The following is a 24291-nucleotide window of genomic DNA, read 5'->3' as shown; positions in this document are numbered from 1 at the left end:
AGGCCCTTCAGGTCTGGTATGGATACTAAGGGGAACCCCGTACCAAAATTTAAAAAAAAAACGGCGTGGGGCCCCCCGAAACATCCATACCAGACCCTTATCCGAGCACGCAACCTGGCAGGCCGCAGGAAAAGAGGGGGGATGAGAGAGCGCCCCCCCCTCCTGAACCGTACCAGGCCACATGGGGGTACAAAAGTACGCCTACCATTTCACTAAAAAAGTGTAAAAAATGTTAAAAATGACAAGAGACAGTTTTTGACAATTTCTTTATTTAAATGCTTCTTCTTTCTCCTTTCTTCTATCTTTCTTCTTCATCATCTTCTTCTTCTTCTTCTGGTTCTTCTGGCTCTTCTGGTTCTTCCTCCGATGTTCTCGTCCAGCATCTCCTCCATGGCGTCTTCTTCCCTTCTTCTCCTCGGGCCACTCTGCATCCATAGCATGGGGGGAGGCTCCTGCTCTTCTCTTCTTCTCTTCTTCTTCTTCTTCTTCTTCTTCATCTTCTTCTCCGGGCCGCTCCGCACCCATGCTGGCATGGAGGGAGGCTCCCGCTGTGTGACGCTTCTCCTCTTCTGACGGTTCTTAAATAATGGGGGGCTGGGCCACCCGGTGACCCCGCCCCCTCTGACACACGGTGACTTGACAGGACGTTTCTCTCAGTGCAGGTTTTAGAGAGGACTGAAGGTAGAGTGGGGTTGGAGATCCCAGCTGATGAGGATCAAGGAGAGGTCCGCTTTGTTCTTTGGTGTGGGTCTTTTAGGTCCGCTTGCCAACGAACTGCATGGCAGGTCGACAGATGTCTGGTCAAGCATGTGGTGCTCAAGCGGGTGATGTTTTGGCCACGCGAGATACGCTTGAGACATATGTTGCAAATAGCAGCGGTGGGATCTGATGCACTCATCTCAAAAAAGGCCCACACCAAAGAACTTTTGGAATAACGCCCAGAGACAGCAACGCCCTGCACATATGGAGCTCTGCGGTGTGATGCAGTCGTGTGCTGCCCTCAAGCTGGCCCCTGGAGGGCATCCTGCCTCATTGGAGATGTGCCTCCTCCTCCTCTCTCCTATCAGGCACCCACGTGGAGTCAGTGACCTCATCATTCCCTCCTTCCTCATCACTGGAGCAAAGCTGGCAGTATGCTGCAGCTGGGGGAATATGACTGCCAGATTGCTGTTCTTCTTGGCACCACCTCTCTCTGGGCTCACGTTACTGCCTTCCTCTAGCTGGGTACCATCATCGGAGCCTTCAAAACGTTGGGCATCCTCCTGGAGCATGTACCCAACACTGTGGTCAAACAGTTCGGGGGACTCCTCAGGCGGACATGGTGGAGCTAGGGAAGGAGTGACTGATGCCAATAAACTGAGGAAAGAGGCTGCGTTGGCAGCTGCTTTGCCAGACAAAGTACCCTGAGCTTGGGTGAGAGAGGATGAGGAGGATGAGGACGGCTTGGTCATCCACTCGACCAAGTCTTCCACATGTGGCTCAACATGGCCAGCTGCCGAAAAAAAGGAAAAGCGTGTCCCACGGCCACATGCTTATGAGGATATACCGTCTCCACGACTAACACTGTTGACACTAGACATAGAGCCTGCTTGCCCTCTTTTATTGGCTTGTGACTGCCTCTCCTTATTGGCCTTCCAGACATACTAATGGCCTGCAGTGAGATGTAGCTGCACAAACCTGGGATGTATATATATACGGATACTGCAGCTAGCAGAATCAACTGCCTGCCTGTAGTATTATTAGTATGAGAACACCAGCAATTGTCTTCAGGTAGCTTTAGGGGCACACTGTGCAGAGGACGCACTACACTAACTGTAAATACTGCAGCTGCTTGCCTGTGGTACTAATAGAATCAGAACAACAGCAATTGTCTTCAGGTAGCTTTAGGTGCACACTGTGCAGAGGACGCACTACGCTAACTGTAAATACTGCAGCTGTTTGTCTGTGGTACTAATAGTATCAGAACAACAGCAATTGTCTTCAGGTAGCTTTAGGTGCACACTGTGCAGAGGATGCACTATGCTAACTGTAAATACTGCAGCCGTTTGCCTGTGGTACTACTAGTATCAGAACAACAGCAATTGTCTTCAGGTAGCTTTAGGTGCACACTGTGCAGAGGACACAGTACACTAACTGTAAATACTGCAGCTGCCTGCCTGTGGTATTAATAGGATCAGAACAACAGCAATTGTCTTCAGGTAGCTTTAGGTGCACACTGTGCAGAGGACACAGTACACTAATTGTTAATACTGCAGCTGCCTGCCTGTGGTACTTAAAGGATCAGAAGAACACCACCAATTTTCTTCAGGTAGCTTTAGGTGCACACTGTGCAGAGGATGAACTACACTAACTGTAAATACTGCAGCTGCCTGCCTGTGGTATTAATAGGATCAGAACAACAGCAATTATCTTCAAGTAGCTTTAGGTGCACACTGTGCAGAGGACACACTACACTAACTGTAAATACTGCAGCTTCCTGCCTGTGGTACTAATAGGATCAGAAGAACACCACCAATTTTCTTCAGGTAGCTTTAGGTGCACACTGTGCAGATGACGCACTACACTAACTGTAAATACTGTAGCTGCCTGCCTGTGGTACTAATAGGATCAGAAGAACACCAGCAATTTTCTTCAGGTAGCTGTAAATACTGTAAAAACATCTGCCTGCCTGTCAGTAGGAAGAGAATAACAGGAACGGATCTAGCTAAACTGAATACAGTGTATATATTTGTGTAAGGCTGGATGGAGGCTAGCCTGTATTTGTGGGAGGAGTCTGAGAGGGCTATTTAAGCCTCCTCCTCTGGGCCGATGTTTTCGGCGGTTCTGGGTTCAGAAGGGGTGGGGCTGACACGTCACTTCTGGGTCCTTACTGAGCATGGTCGGCCGCATCATGGTGGCGGTGCCTCTCTTGGTGCTCACACCGGGCTCCACCCGGGAGTCCGCCTCCCCACCCACCTTGTTACCCCTGGGCAGATCCCACATCACGAGGGGGCTGCCCGCTTCTCCTGGTGTTCCTGCCGGGTGAGGGGGGGTGATTGGCCGCCGTCGCTGACTCCTCCCCCCATGCACATCCAGCTCCAGGAGGGAGCCGCCGCCTGGTGCCCCACCGGGAAGGGATGATCGGCCGGGCGCCCGCCCACCAGCTCCTCTCTTCCCATGCACATCTTGCTCCATGTTGGAGCCACCCGCCCGCTTTTTCGGGTGTTCACGGGGGGGTGATCAGCCAACCCGCCTGCCTGCTCCTCTCCTCATGTGGCTCCACGGGGGGGCTGCCTGCCGTTTCTCTCGGTGCTCACACAGGGGGATGGGCGGCCACCCGCCTGCCTGCTCCTCTCTCCCCACAATTAGTATAGCTGCAGCACAGTCACAGAGGACATCAGACCTGCCCACAGCAGTCATGGCAATGGCCAGACGGGAGGTGACAGGTCTGTTGTGGCTTGCAGTAGATGTACCATGCTGGATTGTCATCAGTTATCATTATCAATTTTTATTGTGGTTTTTTTTTTTTTTTAAACAATAGATTTTTATTGAATTTCACTTGTACATTACATAGCATTCAATATATGCATTTATAAGATTATACAAGGTGAGATTGTATACACAACAGTTGCTACATATATGTTCAGGAATATACATCAGGCGTTCAAGCTACTAACTGGATTATATGCTTGACCTCCGTAGAAGGTACAGCCCGTCACCCCTTATGGGTACACACTGTGACCAGGCTTATTGCTAGGTAACTGTATGGTAGCTTGCCGTGGTGCCTATGAATGGTTCATTGTGGTTTTTAGTCGCATGTCATTCTCAAGCTTACATAAGGTCACATTCATTGTCAGCAGGGCTTGGCTTGGCAAGATGGGGAGGATGTAAACCAGATACATTGCTGCTTTTACTTGGTTATTTTGTTTCTCTGGTCAGTGTTTCTATCATAACCTTTCTGCCCCAGGAATTCTGTCATAGCATTTTCAGTCATAGCGTTTTTCTTGCCCCAGCGTTTCTGTCATAGCGTTTTTCTGTCATAGCATTCTGCCCTGGCATTTCTGTCAAAGCGTTCTGCCCCGGCATTTCTGTCATAGCGTTCTGCCCCAGCATTTCTGTCATAGTGTTCTGCCCTGGCATTTCTGTTATAGCATTCTGCCCCGGCATTTCTGTCATAGCGTTCTACCCCAGCTTTTTTGTCATGGCATTTCTGCCCCAGGATTTCTGTCATAGCATTCTTCCCCAGATTTTCTGTCATAGCGTTCTGCCCCAGCATTTTTGTCATAGCGTTCTGCCCCGGCATTTCTGTCACAGCGTTCTGCCCCAGCATTTATGTCACAGCGTTCTGCCCCAGCATTTCTGTCACAGCGTTCTGCCCCAGCATTTCTGTCACAGCGTTCTGCCCCAGATTTTCTGTCATAGCGTTCTGCCCCAGCATTTTTGTCACAGCGTTCTGCCCCGGCATTTCTGTCACAGCGTTCTGCCCCGGCATTTATGTCACAGCGTTCTGCCCCAACATTTCTGTCACAGCGTTCTGCCCCAGCATTTCTGTCACAGCGTTCTGCCCCAGCATTTCTGTCACAGCGTTCTGCCCCAGCATTTCTGTCACAGCGTTCTGCCCTGGCATTTATGTCACAGCGTTCTGCCCCAGCATTTCTGTCAGAGCATTCTGCCCCAGCATTTGTGTCACAGCGTTCTGCCCCAGAATTTCTGTCACAGTGTTCTGCTCCAGCATTTTTGTCTCAGCATTTCTGTCATAGCGTTTCTGCCCCAGGGTTTTTTCTTCATAGCGTTTTCTGCCCCAGTATTTCTGTCATAGCGTTTTCTGCCCCAGAATTTCTGTCACAGAATTCTGCCCCAGCATTTCTGTCAAAGTGTTCTGCCCCAGCATTTCTGTCACAGTGTTCTGCCCCAACATTTCTGTCACAGCGTTCTGCCCCAGCATTTCTGTCACAGCGTTCTGCCCCAGCATTTCTGTCACAGTGTTCTGCCCCAGCATTTCTGTCTCGGAGTACAGTCTCAGCATTTCTGTCATAGCGTTTCTGCCCCAGGGTTTTTTTTTTTTTCATAGCATTTTCTCCCCCTGGATTTCTGTCATAGCGTTTTCTGCCCCAGAATTTCTGTCACAGAATTCTGCCCCAGCATTTCTGTCAAAGTGTTCTGCCCCAGCATTTCTGTCACAGTGTTCTGCCCCAACATTTCTGTCACAGCGTTCTGCCCCAGCATTTCTGTCACAGCGTTCTGCCCCAGCATTTCTGTCACAGTGTTCTGCCCCAGCATTTCTGTCTCGGAGTACAGTCTCAGCATTTCTGTCATAGCGTTTCTGCCCCAGGGTTTTTTTTTTTTTCATAGCATTTTCTCCCCCTGGATTTCTGTCATAGCGTTTTCTGCCCCAGAATTTCTGTCATAGCATTTCTGCCACAGGATTTCTGTCATGGCATCTCTGCCTCAGGATTTCTGTTATGGCATTTTTCTGTCATAGTGTTCTGCTCAGCATTTCTGTCTCGGCGTTCAGTCTCAGCATCTCTTTCATAGCGCTTCTGCCCCAGGTTTTCTGTCATTGCATTTCTGCCTCAGCGTTCTGTTGTTGCGTTTCTGCCCCAGGATTTCTGTAATTTCATTTCTGCCTCAGCGTTCAGTTTTCAGCGTTTCTGTCATAGCGTTTCTGTCATAGCGTTGCTGTCCTTGCTTTTCTGCCCCAGGATTTCTGTCACGGCATTTCTGCCTCAGCGTTTCTGCCCCAGGATTTCTGTCATTGCATTTCTGCTTCAGCGCCTAAGTCTCGGCATTTCTGTCAGTGTTTCTGCCCCAGGATTTCTGTCATTTCGTTTCTGCCTCAGCGTTCAGTTTCAGCTTTTTTGTCATAGCGTTGCTGTCCCTCTGTTTCTGCCCCAGGATTTCTGTCATGGCATTTCTACCTCAGCATTTCTGCCCCAGGATTTCTGTCATTTCTGCTTCAGCGTTCCAGTCTCAGCATTTTGTCATAGCATTTCTGCCCCAGGATTTCTGTCATGGCATTTCTGCCTCAGCGTTTCAGTCTCAGCATTTCTGCCCCAGGATTTCTGTCATTACGTTTCTGACTCAGCATTCAGTATCAGCATTTCTGTCATAGCGTTTTCTGTCATAGCGTTGCTGTCCTTGCGTTTCTGCCCCAGGATTTCATTCATAGCATTTCTGCCTCGGCGTTCAGTCCCAGCATTTCTGTCATAGCCTTTCAGCCTTAGCGTTTCTCAGAGAGGCGTTGTTGTTCAGTCACGGCATATACTTTGGTAGCTGTTTTTCATCTTCGTTGTTTGTCATGTCTCATTGTATCTTTGTTCATGTTTGTACCTGGGTCAGTTAGCTAGGGCTCACATGTCGGGATCTGTCACGTCTACAGATCCATACGGGCTGAGGTTTCGTTTGTTAATGATTGTTGACCACAATCATACAAATCACGTTCATTCACCACACCTGTATGACCACCCACCACAGTCTGTGGATACACCAGCCCTGAGTTTTCAGTTTAATTACCTGTCTCTGCACTGCAGGTTGCTAGGGCTCACTTGCCACTTAGACAAGGGTGGGGGGGTCCGTCATCAGGTTCATTTACGTGCAGTGGTCTTGATATTTCTGGTCATGTTCTCATACTTAGGTAGGCACAGAGGGGCATTGTTGTTCTCATGTCTGGTTGTCTCTCATTTCTGTAGTTTGTGTTCTCAGGTTGGGCTGTATTGGCATCCATACTGACATCAACCATGCTTGCACTCACTTCCATCAGTCCTGCCCATTGTTAGGGCTAGTTGATTAGTGCAGATTTTGTTTCACCACTGGGCTTACCCTTGGGTTGGAAGCAGTCGTCAATTTTCTTTCAGTTGACGTCCTGTTGCAGAGGCCTTGGTTACCGCCCAGGGATTTATAGTCTCTCTCAGTGTGCGTGCTGAGCCACGTCCCATTGACAGTCCTTAAGTGGTAGGTTTGGGCAAACGTCGTCATGATTCTGCATTCCACTCTCAGCTCTGATCTCTTGTCTAGGACGTTGCCTGGAGAACTGCTCAGGGACGTCAGTCCAGTCATTTTTCCGATTCCCAGCCTGTTCCAGGTAGGGGGGGGCTTCAGTCACTTTGGGTTCGACGGTATAATGCCATGGGATTAATTTCCCTGGGATGGAGTCTGGCCCTCCTTCCTCGGTTAAGGATTCAGACTCAGTTGTCATGTTTCAGTCTGAAGCATGACCCGATCGAATCAGGTGGGACCGGTGTTCTGTCTCTGGCATGGTTTCTTCTTGTTCGAGGATGCTTATTTCCATAGTGCATGGGCCTTATCCACCTACTCCATCACATCCATCAGGTATCCAGCATTTCGTACTCCTGCCTGTTGTCTGTTGCACTCACCCTCTCACTTCCTCATACCAAGTATGGGTAGGCCAGGGGTTGGTGGGCATTTCAATGAGCTACTTCACTGGTGTCCGTGTAAAGTATTTCGTTCTTCGCGGTCATCAGTTTGCAGGGGCTCCTCGGGCCAGCCCTTGCTCCCTTTCCCCCACGTATCCTCTCATTCACAAGCGGTTCATTCTCATGTCTGGGTTGTCTAGGGCATCAGGCTCATCCAATATTTCATGGGACGTTTAGTTGGGAGTTGGTGGGTTTCTCCTGTGATACTTACCGTTGCCATCCGGGCGCACGCTAATCCACTTAATGGATTGTTACCTTCCCTTCTTCACCTAAATTTGGTGTATTTTTGCCCTCTTTTCAGGCATACTGACCAGTCAGGCCAAGGCACACCTCAGGCCTTGGTTATTAGGAGTATCGCATTTCACACTTGAAGACTCTGACTACAAATATACAACACCTAGGATGCGTATATATATACACAATACACTGTTAGTGCAGCTAACTGACTCGCCTGCCTACTCTAGCTAACTTAAATCAAATGACACTGTTTCTCTGTCTATCTCTCCGCCCCCACCGCAACACACTACACAAGGCCGCCATGCAGGCGGCCTTATATAGTGTGGGGCGTGTACTAAACCCCCTGAGCAAGGGTGGCTTTGGCCAATTACGGCTCTCTGTACAGACTGCGCTGTGATTGGCCAAGCATGCGGGTCATAGTGCATGCTTGGCCTTTTATCATCCAGCAATGCACTGCGATGCCGCAGTGAATTATGGGCCGAGACGTGCCACTCAAATTTGGCGCAAACAGAATATAACGTTCCCAATTCAACGAACAGTCGAACATACGATGTTCGACTCGAACACGGGTTCGACTCAAACTCGAAGCTCATCCCTAGTTAAGAGGAAAATGTAATGTGACTGGAACTCACCTCCAGGTGTTTTATACTGTTGCCCCATTGCTTTCTTTTGGCCCTTAAAGTGGGGGGCTTTAAAGGTAGACGCTGTTAGTATGAGGCTTCCCTTTTAGCCCTCTGTATAAACAACCAAATAAAATGGATATATCATCCATTAAACTAAAGTCATATAAGACTGAAATGTTACCTTCTACAGGTCCGGCTTCCTCAGCCTGTGGTTGCGGAGGTTTATTGATGTTCAGCAGAGATGATAATAAGGTTCTGAACTCTGATAAATTTTCCTGAGGACTAAATAAAAAGAGATTGTGGTATAAATCTTCTATGTCAGGATGACTTTCCAATATCTGCGTCTTCTTCTGATCACTGCTGTCCTCCACATCATCCATTACTATGATCACATTATCCTTCCCTGTAGACACACAAAGTATTAATAATAAGAGTTACATTCTTCCTTCTCTATGTACAGATCATTATCATCACCACCATTATCATGAGTGTTTATTACAGTCAAATTCTTCTTGAAGATACAATTGTCATTCATTTACTTCCATTAGTGGCACTGGCAATGTTAATAGAACATCTACGGTAGCATCCAAGTGTCTGTAGTCAGTGGAGTGCACAAAAGAGAAAGTCATAGGGAGGCCCAGTAAGGCAGTTTTAGAGTTAACCTCTTCTTGACCAATGTCAAAACAAACCTTAAAGTGATACTAAAGGTTTGATTTAAAAAAATAAAGAAATAACAAACATGTCATACTTACCTCCACTGTGCAGCTTGTTTTGCACAGTGTGGCCCCCGAACTGCGTTTTCTAGGGTCCCCCAGCGGCTCTCTCGGCTCCTCCCTGCCTCAGATAACACCCTCTGGAAAGCTCATCCATAGCCGTCGAATGCAGGACTCGGCCCCGCCCCCCAGCGCCCGCCCCCCCCGGCGCCGGCCTTATTGGGTTTGATTGACAGCAGCGGGAGCCAATGGCTGCGCTGCTATCAAACTATCCAATCAAGAACCCCAGGCAAAGATGCAGCGCGTTCTCGATGCAGGACTTTCCAGGGCTCAGGTAATCAAAACGGGGGGGGGGGGGGGCTGGGGGGCCGGTAACTGTCAGATGTTTTTTCACCTTAATGCATAGGATGCATTAAGGTGAAAAAACAGGAAGGATTACATCCCCTTTAAATGCCGATTTACACTTGTGCGATGTGGGAACCCTGCGAATCCACTGTGGATTTGCGCATCGCACCTGACTCGCAATGCAGTTCACACTGCCATATGCAAACTGCGGGGAGTGTTAATACATTGTTAATGACACCCCCATTTCAACTCACATATCGCATTGCGAACTGACAGTTCGGGCATGAATCGGATTGCATGGGTGTGAACACCCATATGATCCCATTCTGGTGCGGACCAAAAAAAGGGTCCTGTGCGTGTTTGGTCCAAATGTGATGTAAATTCATCCAAACCATATCTGTATGGCTGAATTAGCTGAAATTGCATCGCACGGACATTGCATGTGATTTGCAATACAGTGCGGTGCAAATCACATGCGATCTCACACCACACACTGGTGTGAACTGGCACTAAAGTGTAACTCCACTTTTGTTAAGAAAAAATATGACTCGTGTTGCAATATTATTATTTTTTTATATGCTATGTTTTTCCCCATGAAAGTTGAGGTACCCTTTAACACCCAGACCCAATTTTGCAACTTGTGTTAGTAAAACCGTATATACTGTATCATCACAACTGATTAGTGTATCCAGTTGAATTATAGTTTTTTTTTTTTTTTCAGGACAGATTGGGCTTTTATTTGCTGGGAAATCTTTACAGATATCTCCTGATTTGTTTTGTTGTAAAAAGAGCTAAGAACCCCAAATTTGGTGTGCAAACCCAGTGGAACTAGCACCATAAAATATCCAAAGCTGGGGTTTCTAGCACCCAGTGGCCCCGAGATACAGGGCCCCAAATATCAGTTCAGAAATTGTCAAGCACTTTTCTATAGCAGAGAATGACATTTTCTTTCTGAACCGGATTTGGGGCCCCGTATCTCGGGGCCACTTGGTGGTAAGAACTCCATCTTTGGATATGTTATGGTACCAGTGCCACTGGGTTTGCACACCAAATTTGGGGTACCTAGCACTAAGTGGCTCTGAGATAAGGGGCCCCAAAGTCGGTTCAGAAAATGTCAAGCACTTTTCTGCAGCAGAGAATGACATTTTCCGAACCGATTTTGGGGCCCCGTATCTCGGGGCCACTTGGTGCTAGGAACCAAGTGGCCCTGAGATACAGGGCCCCAAAGTCGGTTCGGAAAATGAAATTTTTTCCTGCAGAAAAGTGCTTGACTCGAGTATAAGTCGAAATGTGCTGAAAAATTCGACTTATACTCGAGTATATACGGTAAATAAAAAATAAATAAATACATATATATATAAAAAAAAATATATATATATATATATATCTATATATCTATATATATATCTATATATATATATAGATATATAGATATATATATATGTATAGATATATATATATATATATATATATATATATATATATGTATAGATATATACGGTATATAAAATTGTATTTATGCCATTATCATGATTCACAACCAAAAAAAATGGCAAAATACATTTTCCTACTCCTGTTAATAGCAGCAAAACCGTATGTGTGTGCGTGATTTGTTCTTTGTACTCGTAGTAGGGACAAAAAACAATAATACAAATCTTGTTTTTTGGTTTTCTTTGGTGTGGTCCTATCTACACATACTGACACACTAAAGCAGTGGTTCTCAACCTTCTAGTGCCGTGACCCCTTGATAAAATTTCCCAAGTTGTGGGACCCCTAAGAGTAAAATTATTTTCGTAGCGTGGGTTGTCAGCACCCAAGGCAAGACAAGTAATTTGCACCCCTAACCCACGGACATTTAGCGTTCCGAGTCCCTTCCACTCGTACAGTATAAAAACCCCTTATGGTAGATTTTGTTCTCCTTTCTTTCCCTTTTATCTCTCAATATCGTAATTTCTTGTTTTTTTCCACCATCCCTCTCCCTAGCCATCTTTCTTGTTCTGTCTATTATTCTTTCTCTCCCTTTTTCTTTGTTCCTCCCCCTCTTTTCCTCTCCCTTCCACATATTCTCTATTTTTATCCCTTATTTTACTCCTTGGTTGGGGGGGGGATGAGTGGCAGTGCTGGGGGGAGTTTTGATTAGCCAACTTAGGTGCTCTTGATCAAGGTCATCTGGTCTAAATACTTAGGACCATGTGATATTTCAGTTTTTCTTTTTTAATAAATTTGCAAAAATGTCAACAATTCTGTGTTTTTCTGTCAATATGGGGTGCTGTGTGTACATTAATGAGGAAAAAAATGAACTTAAATGATTTTAGCAAATGGTTGCAATATAACAAAGAGTGAAAAATGTAAGGGGGTCTGAATACTTTCCATCCCCACTGTATTTATGGATTTTTTTTATACTAGTAATGGTGACTTGTAGCGGGACTGCAATATTGCGGCTGACAATCTGACACTAACTAATGTATTTGACAATTTGTGGGGACCAGTGACACTAACACAGTGATCAGTGCTAAAAACATGCACTGTCACTGTACTAATGACCCCGGCTGGGAAGGGGTTAAGTGCCCAGTTTGCCCTATGGCCAATCCGGGCCTTCCGGTCTCCTTTATTGTCCTTGCTGGGAGGCCTTGGATTAAAAAACAAGATTCATGAAGCCACCACTGTTTTAAACCAGTTGGGGGAGTTAGAGGAGACTAAAACAAAACCTGTCAGGGCCGTAGATAAGGTCAAGGCCAGACAGGAAGAAAACAAGCATAAAATAACAGAGGAGGGAATGTGAGAGAGAAGACAGGAGGTGAAGGGAAAACCAGGGTAGTTATCTCTAGGAAAAAAATGTGGGTGGACCATAGGCATGCGCAGGGGGTGTGCCAGGTGTGCCTGGGCACACCCTAATCACCAAGGTTGCCAACCATGTAGGGTCTGTAAAAAGCTAGAGGCTTGCTCCACATCTCTGCTGCCTCCTTAGCCAATGGTAACTACACTGCCTAGCCCCCTTCCCCAGCGTGCCTTATTTGACTTTACAACAAAAGGCAGGAGAAGGAGAACTAAACACAGCCTGCAGTGTGGGACAGGATTCAGCCTACCAGGAGAAGCATGCATGTGTGTTTGAGCTTTGGGGTGCACACCCTAATGCAATAGGCTGCGCACACCTATGGGGTGGACCTATTAAAGGCAGGAGTACCTAAAGATGAGATAGATGGTATTTCTACTGCAGAAATTGCTGAAGAGGTGGAAACATTTAGTGGGGAAAATGGTCAGGGTTAGGAAAACTACTCCTAGTGAAAATAACATCAGCCTAGATTTAGCGGAAACACAACACGCCCCACTTGTTAGCCTGAAACCAATTCCCAAAACTACACATGAACCCAAAACCCAATCCCCTTGTCCTGGGGAGGAGTTAGAGAGACTCATAAAAGGGAATTGGGAGGTTCCTTATCTTTTATAAAGGGAAGGTGGGTCTCCTGTAATAGCAGTGAGGGCAGTGGCAACAGGAGACCAACGCCCATATGCGCCTGTCACTGTATGGTGCGGGAAGTCATGTTCTCCTACACATCTGATGGTTTTAGTTGATACTGGAGCTAAAGTTAATATGTAGAAGGATTGGGAGGGCATACCACAACAGCAGTTAGGGTACGGGTGAAATTGGCTATTGGCAATGGACCAGGATTTTGGACAAATTTTTTGATATCAGAGTTACCCAAAAATACTTCAAGGTCAGTCTATTCAGACTAAACAGGGTACATTCACATTTGGGTATACTAATAAAGAGTATCTGGTTAGGGCGGTGAAGGCTATGGTCAGAGGTCATGCGAAATGGACCCCTGTCTACATTCCTCCACCAGAGAAGCCAGTCTGTCTCAAGCAGTACAGACTTCCTGGAGGCCACACAGAAATTGGGGAGACTATTCAAGAACTGTTAAAAGTAGGGATACTTAGACCTGCTGTAAGTCCTTTCTCGTCTCCAGTGTTCCCAGTAAAGAAACCTGATAGGACATATAGAATTACTGTGGATTACAGAGGTCTAAACAAAGTGGTACCTACATTGAAGTCAGCTGTACCAGATATGATTTCAATCATTGAGAAAATTGCTAAAGAGGCAGGAGAATATCATTCTGTGATAAACTTGGCTAACGCTTTTCGATTTTGATAGACCCAGAGTGTCAGGACCAGTTTGCCTTTGTATGGGACAGCCACCAGTACACTTTCACTGTCCTTCCGTTAGGCTACCTTCATTCGACGATTTGTCATGAATTGATTGCTCGAGATTTAATTACCCTGAATTTGAAAGTTGCTGTGTTTCACTAAATCGATGACATCATGATCTCTGGGACAAAATAAGATGTACAGTTGTGCTCATAAGTTTACATACTCCTGTCCCGCCCCGACATACTGAGGCTCTCTATGGGCACAATAACCCAGCAAAAGAAGTGGCTGCAGTGGTAGGAGCTCACAGGGATCCCCCAGCCACCCCGAGCACCGTGGAAGTAGCGGTGTGTAACCCTCCAGGGGCCTCTCCTCTCCCGAGCGATGTGAGCCGGCAGATTCCAAGATGGTGCCAAGATGGCGCTGGACACTGCAGCCTGAGGTAGGAGAGGTGCAGGCTGACCAGTGCAATAGTCCAGAAAACGCAATACCGCCGGCACTAGAAGCCTGCGGGGATCCAACCAGCCAACCCAAGCACCGCAGAAGTAGCGGGTTGAGACCTGCCCAATCCTCTCTACTCCTGTGTGCTGAGGGATGTGGATCACAAGATGGCGCCGGACTCAGCAACCTGAGGTGGGTGCGATGTCCCTCTCAGGCTGACTGAGAGAAAAACACAGGCACACCATTACTCTAAATATGAGATGTGAGGTCTTTTTTCACCCCACATCTCATATTTAAGAGTAGGGATGAGCCGAACCCCCCCCCCCCCGGTTCGGTTTGCACCAGAACCTGCAAACAGATTTCACCTCACTTTTTGTCCCAATGACAAATGTTTTTCGAAAATTTGGGGTTTTTAGTGAAACAAGGATTGGTGATAAAGCATCAGTGGAAATGAGAAATGTTTTTCCCATATTAACTCTTACAGGAGAGAATTTCCCTTCCTAGGGGTAGATTTCATCTCACTTCCTGTTGTCTCCTTCCGTTTGCAAGTAGGAGTCGTTTGTAAGTTGGATGTTTGAAAGTAGGGGCCTGACCTATATACTCTGCAGAAATTTGGGCCTTAGGTGTTGGTGTTGCCACAACACTGTAAGCCCTCACAGGGCCCTGCTATGAAATATTAGATCAAGAATTGTAATTACATGCCCCTGTTGAACAGGGGCAGAAATTTGGGCCTTTGGTGATGGTGGTGGTGCTGGTGTCACAACACTGCAAGTCCTCACAGTTACTCTTGGTGGGCGCTGGAACGGGCCCTGCTGTGAAATATTAGATCAAGAATTGTAATTACATGCACCTGTTGAACAGGGGCAGAAAAATTGGGCCTTTGGTGATGGTGGTGCTGGTGCCACAACACTGTAAGTCCTCACAGTTACTCTAGTTGGAGCGCAGGAACGAGCCCTGCTGCAAATAATTGCATCAAAAATTGTAACTAGAAATTGCATTTCCTGGGGAAAATGCGTGGGAATGCTTAATAGCTGAATTGCTAAAAGGGCCCCCAGCAAAACTGCCCCCATCATATTGCCATCAAAACTGCCCCATCAAAATTGTCCCCATCAAAACTGCTCCATCATATTGCCACCATCAAAACTGCACCATTATATTGCCACCATCAAAACTGCCCCATCAGAATTGCCCCATCAAAATTGTCCCCATCAAAACTGCCCCATCATATTGCCACCATCAAAACTGCCCCATTATATGGCCACCATCAAAACTGCCTCATCAGAATTGCCCCATCAAAACTGCCCCATCATATTGCCACCATTAAAACTGCCCCCATCAAAACTGCCCCATCAGAATTGCCCCATCAAAACTGCCCCATCAGAATTGCCCTATCAAAACTGCCCCATCAGAATTGTCCCATCAAAACTGCCCCCATCATATTGCCACCATCAAAACTGCCCCATCAGAATTGCCCCATCAAACCTGCCCCATCATATTCCTCTATTATAAATCAGTACATGGTGTGTCTGTCCCCTCCCCCGAGCTCTGTAATCAGAGCTGAGATGCTCCAGCCACCTCCCCCCTGTGTATAACAGAAGCTTTGGTAACCATGGCAACAAAAAAGCAACACAGTACACTGTTTAATGGCTAAAATTTCCTGAAATGACCACTAAACAAACATCTTTTTCACAAAAACTGTAAAAGATATCAAACTGAAAAGATATAGCCAGATAGCTGAATATTTTGTGAACATTATAAAGTTTGTTTGGTGTCTGTAGGTGAAAGTATGAAGGAGCTGAAACTTTTAGGAGCGGAAGAAGATTTTAAGGATCTGAAGCATGCTCCATTGACTTCAATGTTAAAAAAAAGTGTTAAAAAGCTTAATATTTTAAAAAGTATAAAGAGTAGAAAAAAAGTTGAAAAAGTCCCATCATCAGCTGAAAGAGACAAACATTTTAAAAGTTGAATGGTTTTAATAGCTGAAAGTATGCAGAAGTTACGCAGAGCCAAAAAACGTACGGAATAAAATTAATAAAAACTAGAAAAGCTACAATTTCTGGGGAGATTGTGAAAAGTGTTCTTGCCTCTACAACTGGAGTGGGTGGAGTAACTGGGTGGAGTGGCTTGAGTAACTGTTGTGTGGTTGGAGTGGCTGGAGTAACTGAAAAGTGTTAAAAAGCTTAGCGAACTTCCGGTTCCGGCGCCACATGAGGAGGAGGTAGCTAGCTCCAGCTCCCGCAGCGCTCCCTACAAATCTGCCTCTTAAGCTGGCTATTGCTCCGAGGAGACCTCCCATCGCAGTGCGGACACTCAGCGGGCTCCCATGGATCGCTTTGTGGAGCGATCGTACGCTCGGGCGGTCACATCCACAATCCCCACCGGAGGAGACACAGCGGCAGACACAGCCAAGATGGCGGCCGCCCCAGGCATGATGGAGCAGGCACACACGCAGCCACAGCCGCAACCACAGCTCCCCTCAGATCCTGACATGACAGGTACGGACCCTACCTCCCCTGCTGGAATTGCACAAGCTGTAGTCACGCTGCTGGACCCTACTCTCACAGCTACAGTGGATGCAGCAGTACATAGAGGGTTAGAGCAGTTACATATTGACCTACAAGCACAGGCACAGAGAATCAATCAGGTAGAAGATAGAATTTCCTCCCTGGAAGATGAACTCACAGCCTCATCTGCAGCAGTAGCACGTCTCACAGCTACTAACAGAGACATATGGGACAAACTCGATGATTTGGAAAATCGTTTGAGGAGAAACAATTTACGCATCATTGGACTGCCTGAATCAGTATCCACACCACAGCTAGCCAATATATGCGCAAAAATCATCCCAGAACAACTGGGCCTTCGCATTCCCTGCACTATTGAACACGCGCACCGCATAGGTCAATTCTCAGAATCACGTGCCAAACCCCGCCACGTTATTGTAAAGTACCTCAATTACGCGGACAAGAATGCCATAATGCAAAAGTTTCGTCCTTCACGGTCTTTAATGGTTGATGGCGCCAAACGCCTACTTTTTGCAGATTATTCCATAGAGGTAATGAAACAGCGTAAAGCGTTTTCACCGATCTGCTCCACCCTTCATCATAACCAAATTCGGTTCTCCTTAGCCTATCCAGCTGTCCTCCGCATCCAAACACATGAAGGAGAGCACCTCACGTTTCATACCCCTGAGGAGGCGGAACATTTTCTCGCCACCCGAGGCACCGAAATGGAGCATAGCAACATTGAAGAGAATTCACCATCATCATCACCGTCGACAGCGAAGATACCACCCAAACATCAACGCAGCCCCACAAAACCTCCATACAAGCGCAGCTGCTTTACTAACCAAGAAGACCGCTCTGCAAATTGATGAAGGACTCCAGGAACTTTACCTGACCAATTACACTTCCTCGGATGGGTAATATTACCCCCCATTGTCTCTAACCTGATTTCTTCTTATTTTACTTGTTAGCCTGTCTTAGGTGTAATGTTTTACACGGTTGATATTTCTTTTTAGCTCAAGCTCATGTTATAATGCCTCCCAGCCTGGTATACCACCACCCATTGCCCACACTCTGTCTACCCAAAAGGTCAACATAATAACTGAGTTGATCTTCACAGCAATAGACCCCTCACTGGGCAGACCCTTTGATTAAGCCCCCCCCCTTTTGTACTATATTATTTTAGCTGGGCCTATTTTTGACACAGATACAACCAGCCACTTCCCTTAACCCCATACCCTGATCCTACCCCTCTACCTACTCCTTCCTACTACCCTCCCCCCTTTCCCCCATTTCTTCCTCCCTTATCCCACTCCTCTTAGCCAAAATCATGCTCATGTGTGAGGAGCTAGCGGGTCACTGAGAGGCATTACGGGTAGATGTATCCCATGTGGAAAAAAGTGAAGTACACTGTTTGTAGTTTCCTACGCAATAACCATAACCTTGCTTTGTTACAGCTCAATACCTGTTGCTTAATATACTTGCAATTCATGTTTGCCTTATTAGTACCTTTTCTTTTATGTGACCTACAACTTTTGGGTGATTCCCGTTTGGCTAACACTGTACATATCAGGAGGCTTCCTGATCAGCCTCCCACTCATTACAACTATAATATCCAATCATGTCTTTGTCGGCCGATGGGAGTCACCTGAAATTTATTTCATGGAATGTTAAGGGGCTCCGATCCCCAAATAAACGTATGTCCATTCTTAGACATTTACGGCATCTTCGGGCAGATGTGGCTCTACTGCAGGAGACACATCTCTCCGCTGACGATTTAACTCGCCTTCAAAAAATGTGGGTAGGATCTGTATAAGGGTCCCCCGCATTAGGCCGCAAAGCTGGTGTAGCTATTTTAATTCATAAAAACTTACGACACTCTGTCAGAGAGGTGAGAGCTGACGCCCTAGGCCACAAATTGACTTTACATATGACCATAGGCGACAAAGCCGTAGCTATCACTAATATCTATGCTCCCAACTCTCCAGACACTTTATTCTTCCAGGACATGGTTCAATGGGTTCTCACTGCCCCTGAAATACTGCATTTAGTGGGTGAGGACTTTAACTCGGCCATGTCCACACTGCAGACTGCACTTATCTCCCTAAGCAAAAGACAAGGCCCGGTCCCTCCCATACACCAGACTTGACTCCCCTAGCGCACTCCATTGAATCTATGCACTTTGTTGACATCTGGCGCCTGACACATCCAACGGACAGAGAATATACTTTTTTCTTGCCCCCACATAATACCTTCTCTCGTATAGACTACTTCTTTGCCTCCCCGGCCCTAGTATCTCTTATAAACACCCCAGACATCTACAATGCCAGAATCTCAGACCACAGCCCCATCGCAGTTCATTTGACTCAATCCACACCCTCAACACCTTCCCCTATCTGGCGTTTCCCTTCATATCTGGCGGATAATTAAGACTTCCGACACGTTTTGCACCAAACATGGGAAGAATATATCTCCACAAATGGAGCACATATTTCTGACCCAAACCTCTTCTGGGAAGCAGGTAAAGCCTTCCTACGAGGTAAAATCATTTCATACACCGTACAATTTAAAAAACACACCCGACAACAATATATGCAAGCGAGTGAATCCTCATGACAAGCTAATACTAAACCGCACCTTAGCTAATATACAGGAATGGAAGCGGGCCAAGTGCGCCTTTGATCTCTGGGCAGAACAACACAAAGCTGCTAAAACTTCGTACTCTACTCTTCACTTTCACAAATTTGGCAACAAGGCAAGCAGATTGCTTGCCAGACTATGCTCAGGACCAAGACGTCCTACACATATCCCAACCTTGAGAAATGCTTCCGGCTCGTTAGTTACCTCGCCTGCCGAAGTCAGCAAATTGCTTGCAGATTATTATACTGATTTGTACTGAGCAGACCCAGCAGATCAACCTGCCGTGGAAGCTCTGCTAGACAAGATACGCCAGCCCAGGCTTCAAACGTCACACTTTGAGGCACTTAATGCGCCTATAACCCTAGAAGACATACGACACACGATCAAATCTATGGCCTCTGCTAAAGCTCCGGGTCCCGACGGGTACACTGCGGAATTCTTCAAATTAACCGCCGATTTCATTCCCAACACACTGAAGCATGTATATGCAGCCATGTGGAACGGAGGTCCATACCTCCCCACAGGGACACAAGCTCATATCAAATTAATCTCTAAGAAAGGGAAGGATCCCCTACTTCCAGGATCCTATCGTCCAATCTCGCTAATAAATGTGGACGTAAAAATCCTATCTAAAATCGTAGCATCACGTTTAGCCCTCTTACTTCCATCCCTCCTACACCCAGCCCAATCTGGTTTTGTCTCAGGACGATCAGCTACACTAAACATCCGCAAGGTCTTAATGGCGCTAGAATTTGCTAAAACACACCCCGATCAAGACGTAGCAATCATGTCCCTAGACGCCGAAAAAGCCTTTGACAACATTGGTTTTTCATGGCTTTTCAGGGTAATGGAAAAATTCGGCTTCTCAGGTCAAATCACAAGGTTCCTCTCACAAATGTACGCCTCACGACGGCACGCCTTGTCACACAACTTAATTTCAGACACCATCCCCTTAGCAAAAGGAACGCGTCAGGGCTGCCCCCTATCCCCGTTGTTATTCAACATTGCGATTGAACCCTTATCTAGAATCCTCAATTCAACTGAAGGGGTTAGTGGCATCACCTTGGGAAACCAAAAACTCTGCTCTGCACTATTTGCGGATGATATTTTATTGTTTTCCACTGACCCCGTATCAGACTTTGACAGACTTAAACAAATATTTACGACCTTCCGTCTCTGCTCTGGTTTTCGTATAAACTTTGATAAAAGTGAAATCTTAGCACTACACCCTCGACTATCCATTAAGTGGACACATTTGTCCCTGCTGACCATTGCACCTCAACATATCACATACTTAGGAATACATATAGGCTGAGACCCATCTTCTCTGTATATACTCAACTATCCCCCCTTGGTGGCCAAAATTGTTCGGGAATTGGAGGCTTGGGGTGCCCTTCCCCTCTCGCTTTTTGGGAGATCCCACCTTTTTAAAATGGTATCATTTGCATGCCTACTGTACCCCATGCAAACCATACCTCTATTATTGAGGCATCCAGATGTGCAAAAACTTCAGAAGGCTGTGACAGCTTTCCTATGGTCTAGCAAAAAAACACGCATTGCGCTCCAAAATCTATGTCTCCCGAGGGGCAAGGGCGGGACAGGACTCCCCAACATTTGTTTTTATAATTTAGCCTGCTTACTTAGACAGGGACTAGACTGGTTATCAGGAGGGTCCAAATATTCCAACTATGCTCTAGAGGACTCTATGGCTTCACCATACGACCTTGCAGGCATCCTCCACTCCAATCCTAACAACCTGCCGCATCACCTCAAAACCAGCATACTATTCAGGGATACTGTCATCACCTGGAGGGAGGTCAGAAAATTACTTGGACTGCCTTCCAGCATCTCAAAACATCTCAAAATACAAGGCAACCCTATGTTCTTACCCTCCACTCTACAAAAAGCCTATGCCCAATGGCAATCCAGAGGTCTCATATGGATAAGTTCAGTATACCGAGAGAATACAAGTAAGCTCAAACCGTACCAAAACCTGATGCAGGAATTCTCCCTCCCACCAACTCACAGCTTCTACTATTGCCAACTCTGTTGATCCTGTTGTTGTCCCGAGTCTGACCCTTTCAAACCATCCTTTATTGATAACTTAATGCAAAGCAAAGATTACTCTATCTCCAATATCTACTCCCACCTCATTCAACACCAGTCACGGAAGTACCGCCTCATCTACCCGACAAAATCCTTGAGGGATACAGGCTCACCTGGAAACTTACGATCTCTGAAACATGGCGTGAAACTCAATTTAAGATTATCCACAGAGCATACTTCCCATTTCGTTTCAACAAAGAAGACCCGTCTCAAGCTCTATGTCCATGGTGCTTAGTGCCACGTCCCACGCTGCTCCATAGGCTTTGGGAGTGCTCTGCTGTTAACAACTACTGGAACGACGTGATAGCTTACATTAACAAAATCTGCAATATCAGGTTACATAGGGACTGCCTACTATGCTTGTTTAGCATCACACCTTCAGCCTCCTCCTCGTCCGCACTGGACTTTCCAAACATATCGCACTGGGCCCATATCTGCCTTCTTGTAGCCCGCAGGACTATTATGTCCCATAGGATCATGACGTCGCCACGCACCAGTCTGCCTGCGGTTATAAAAGCCTTGACGTCTTTATTCTATCTAGAAAGACTGGACCTCATCAAGTCAAATCTCAGCTTTACCCCACGATTTTTCAAACGCTGGAGAAGGTTTCTGGAAGCTACATTTCCTCAACAGACCATCCAAGACATAATGCACCCATTTAGGTATACAGAATGGTACCTGACGAGAGACATTACTAATACACTCGGCAAACTTAAAATTCCTCCAGCGAATGATCCTTCTTCTTTTAAACCACCATTAGCGGCATATAACTACTTGAAGCTCCTTGGCATCCATCAACTTCAGCTATTACACTCTGGGACTATATTCACCCAAACAAAATGTATGAACCAGATCATATTGTAGGTTAGCTAGCTAGATATGTTCATAGGTCGCCTCCATTCCCTAAAGGTACAAAAATTTAGGTTAAATCTTTTTGGCAACTTCTTGCCCAATGTTAGTGACAAATGTGAATTGCTTACCCCCCTTTCCCTCCCCTCTCCCCTCCCTCTCCCCACTGCCCCTTATAACTATGTTCATGTTTAGGTATAACACACATTCTGTATAAGGAATATTTGTTTATATTCATGCCGTAAAACTGTTTTGTACAATGTCTTCTATGAATATATTTTGAAAAAATCAATAAATAAAAAAAAAGCTTAATATTTTAAAAAGTATACATAGTAGTAAAAAAGTTGAAGTCCCATCATTAGCTAAAAGAGCTGAACATTTTTTTCAAAAGTTATTTTTTTTTTTCAAAAATTATGATTTTTTTTTCAAAATTATTTTTTTTTTCAAAAATGATTTTTTTTTTCAAAAATGAATTTTTTTTTTTCAAAAATGATTTTTTTTTTTTCAAAAATGAATTGATTTTTTTTTTCAAAAATGATTTTTTTTTTCAAAAATATATATTTTTTTTTTTTCAAAAATGATTTTTTTTTTCATGGGGCGGTCATAATGTTTTGGCTGATCATGGGGTGGTCATAATGTTTTGGCTGATCATGGGGTTGTCAGCTTTTGTCACCTCCCACTCTAGTTTTGAACATTTCGCCATTCATTCCTATGGGACCAATTTCACCGCAAAAACGACGATATTTCGTCAAAAATTCGGTGAAACGTTCCACAAAGTAATAGCACACCAATCGGGAACAATCCGCACCTTCGGTATATTACTGTCTATGTAGTTTAAAAGCTGTGGGAGGAATTAGGGTGGTATGATCATGGGGTTGTCAGCTTTTGTCACCTCCCACTCTAGTTTTGAACATTTCGCCATTCATTCCTATGGGACCAATTTCGCCGCAAAAACAAAGATATTACGTGAACCATTTGGCAAAAAAAGTTCCATAAAGTAATAGCACACCATTCGGGAACAATCCGCACGTTTTGGTATATTACTTGTCTATGTAGTGTAAAAACTGTGGGAGGAGTTAGGGTGGTAAAATGTCAGCATTATCAAGCCTAGCAGATGAAGGTATGACCACATGCATTTGGGGGGTCTCAGCATCTTGTGTTTACAACCACTGTTTCCTAGCAACGCTCATGTCCTGTTTATACTTCACACCCACTGCTCAATACACAATACAAAGGATCATAGCTGTAACAACTGTGCAGTAATTCAAACGGTCGTATTTTAAAAACTATAAATCCTACAGCGAAGAGCTTTATATTGTGAGAATCACAAGACCCAGACCTATATTTTGATGCATAGTATGTCTCTGAAATATTAAAATTGAAGGCACAGTCGCAGTTTAGATATTGCACTTCAGATTTGAAGGGGCTAGAGTGTAGTTTCAATGAATGTCAATGGACGGTGTGAGTTGCAAACGAATGGTCATATTATGAAAACTATCAGAACTATGGCTTAGCCGTGGACATGTTTAGTGGCAGCAGGGATAGCTTAACGTTTTGATATAAGATTTGTGTAGGTGGGCTTGAAAATGAGGGAGTGGTGGCAGTTTAGAAATCATGTTCTGATTTTTCAGCTTTTGTCACCTCCCACTTTAGTTTTGAACATTTCCCCATTCATTCCTATGGGACCAATTTTGCCGCAAAAATTACGATATTTCGTGAACCATTCAGCGAAACGTTCCACGAAGTAATAGCACACCATTCAGGAACAATCCGCACGTTTCGGTATATTACTTGTCTATGTAGTGTAAAAACTGTGGGAGGAGTTAGGGTGGTAAATTTGGCTATAATAATAAGAACTAGAAAAGGTACAATTTCTGGGGAAATTGTGAAAAGTGTTCTTGCCTCTACATCTGGAGTGAGCGGAGTAACTGGGGGGGGTGCCTGGAGTAACTGTTGTGTGGTTGGAGTAACTGTGGAAAGGTTGAACTGGGCAGATGGGCAGAGTAACTGTGTGGAGTGTTTGTAGTGAGTAAAGATAGTAAACATTACACTAACCAATTGATTGATCAAATTTAAAAAGTGCACAAGTGCTAATGATGTAAAAGGTAGAAATATTGGTAAATGACTTTGTCGGACACAGAATTAAGGGTTACCAGGATTTATTCCGCCCCAGCCAAAGCATAGCACCTGACGGACTCGCGTCCCAAAATCAAGTGTGTCAAAAACAGTTTACACAGTGTACATATAATTTCAATATATTGCATCACAAGCGAAC

At 45.5% G+C, this 24291-nt stretch overlaps 1 protein-coding gene across 1 annotated transcript in view; it reads right to left on the bottom strand.

Moving 5' to 3' along the window:
* The window catches only part of LOC141148208 (uncharacterized), a 256767-nt gene that overhangs the window by 121341 nt on the left and 111135 nt on the right, over positions 1-24291 (bottom strand). The window contains exon 4 of the mRNA XM_073635441.1: positions 8454-8675. Coding sequence (XP_073491542.1) covers positions 8454-8675 — 222 coding nt within the window. The remainder of the gene's footprint in view (positions 1-8453; positions 8676-24291) is intronic.

This window comes from Aquarana catesbeiana, linkage group LG06, assembly GCF_042186555.1.
Source record: "Aquarana catesbeiana isolate 2022-GZ linkage group LG06, ASM4218655v1, whole genome shotgun sequence".
Classification (NCBI taxonomy): Eukaryota; Metazoa; Chordata; class Amphibia; order Anura; family Ranidae; genus Aquarana; species Aquarana catesbeiana.
The sequence above is the reverse complement of the archived record's forward strand: the minus strand, read 5'-3'. Positions and strand labels throughout refer to the sequence as shown.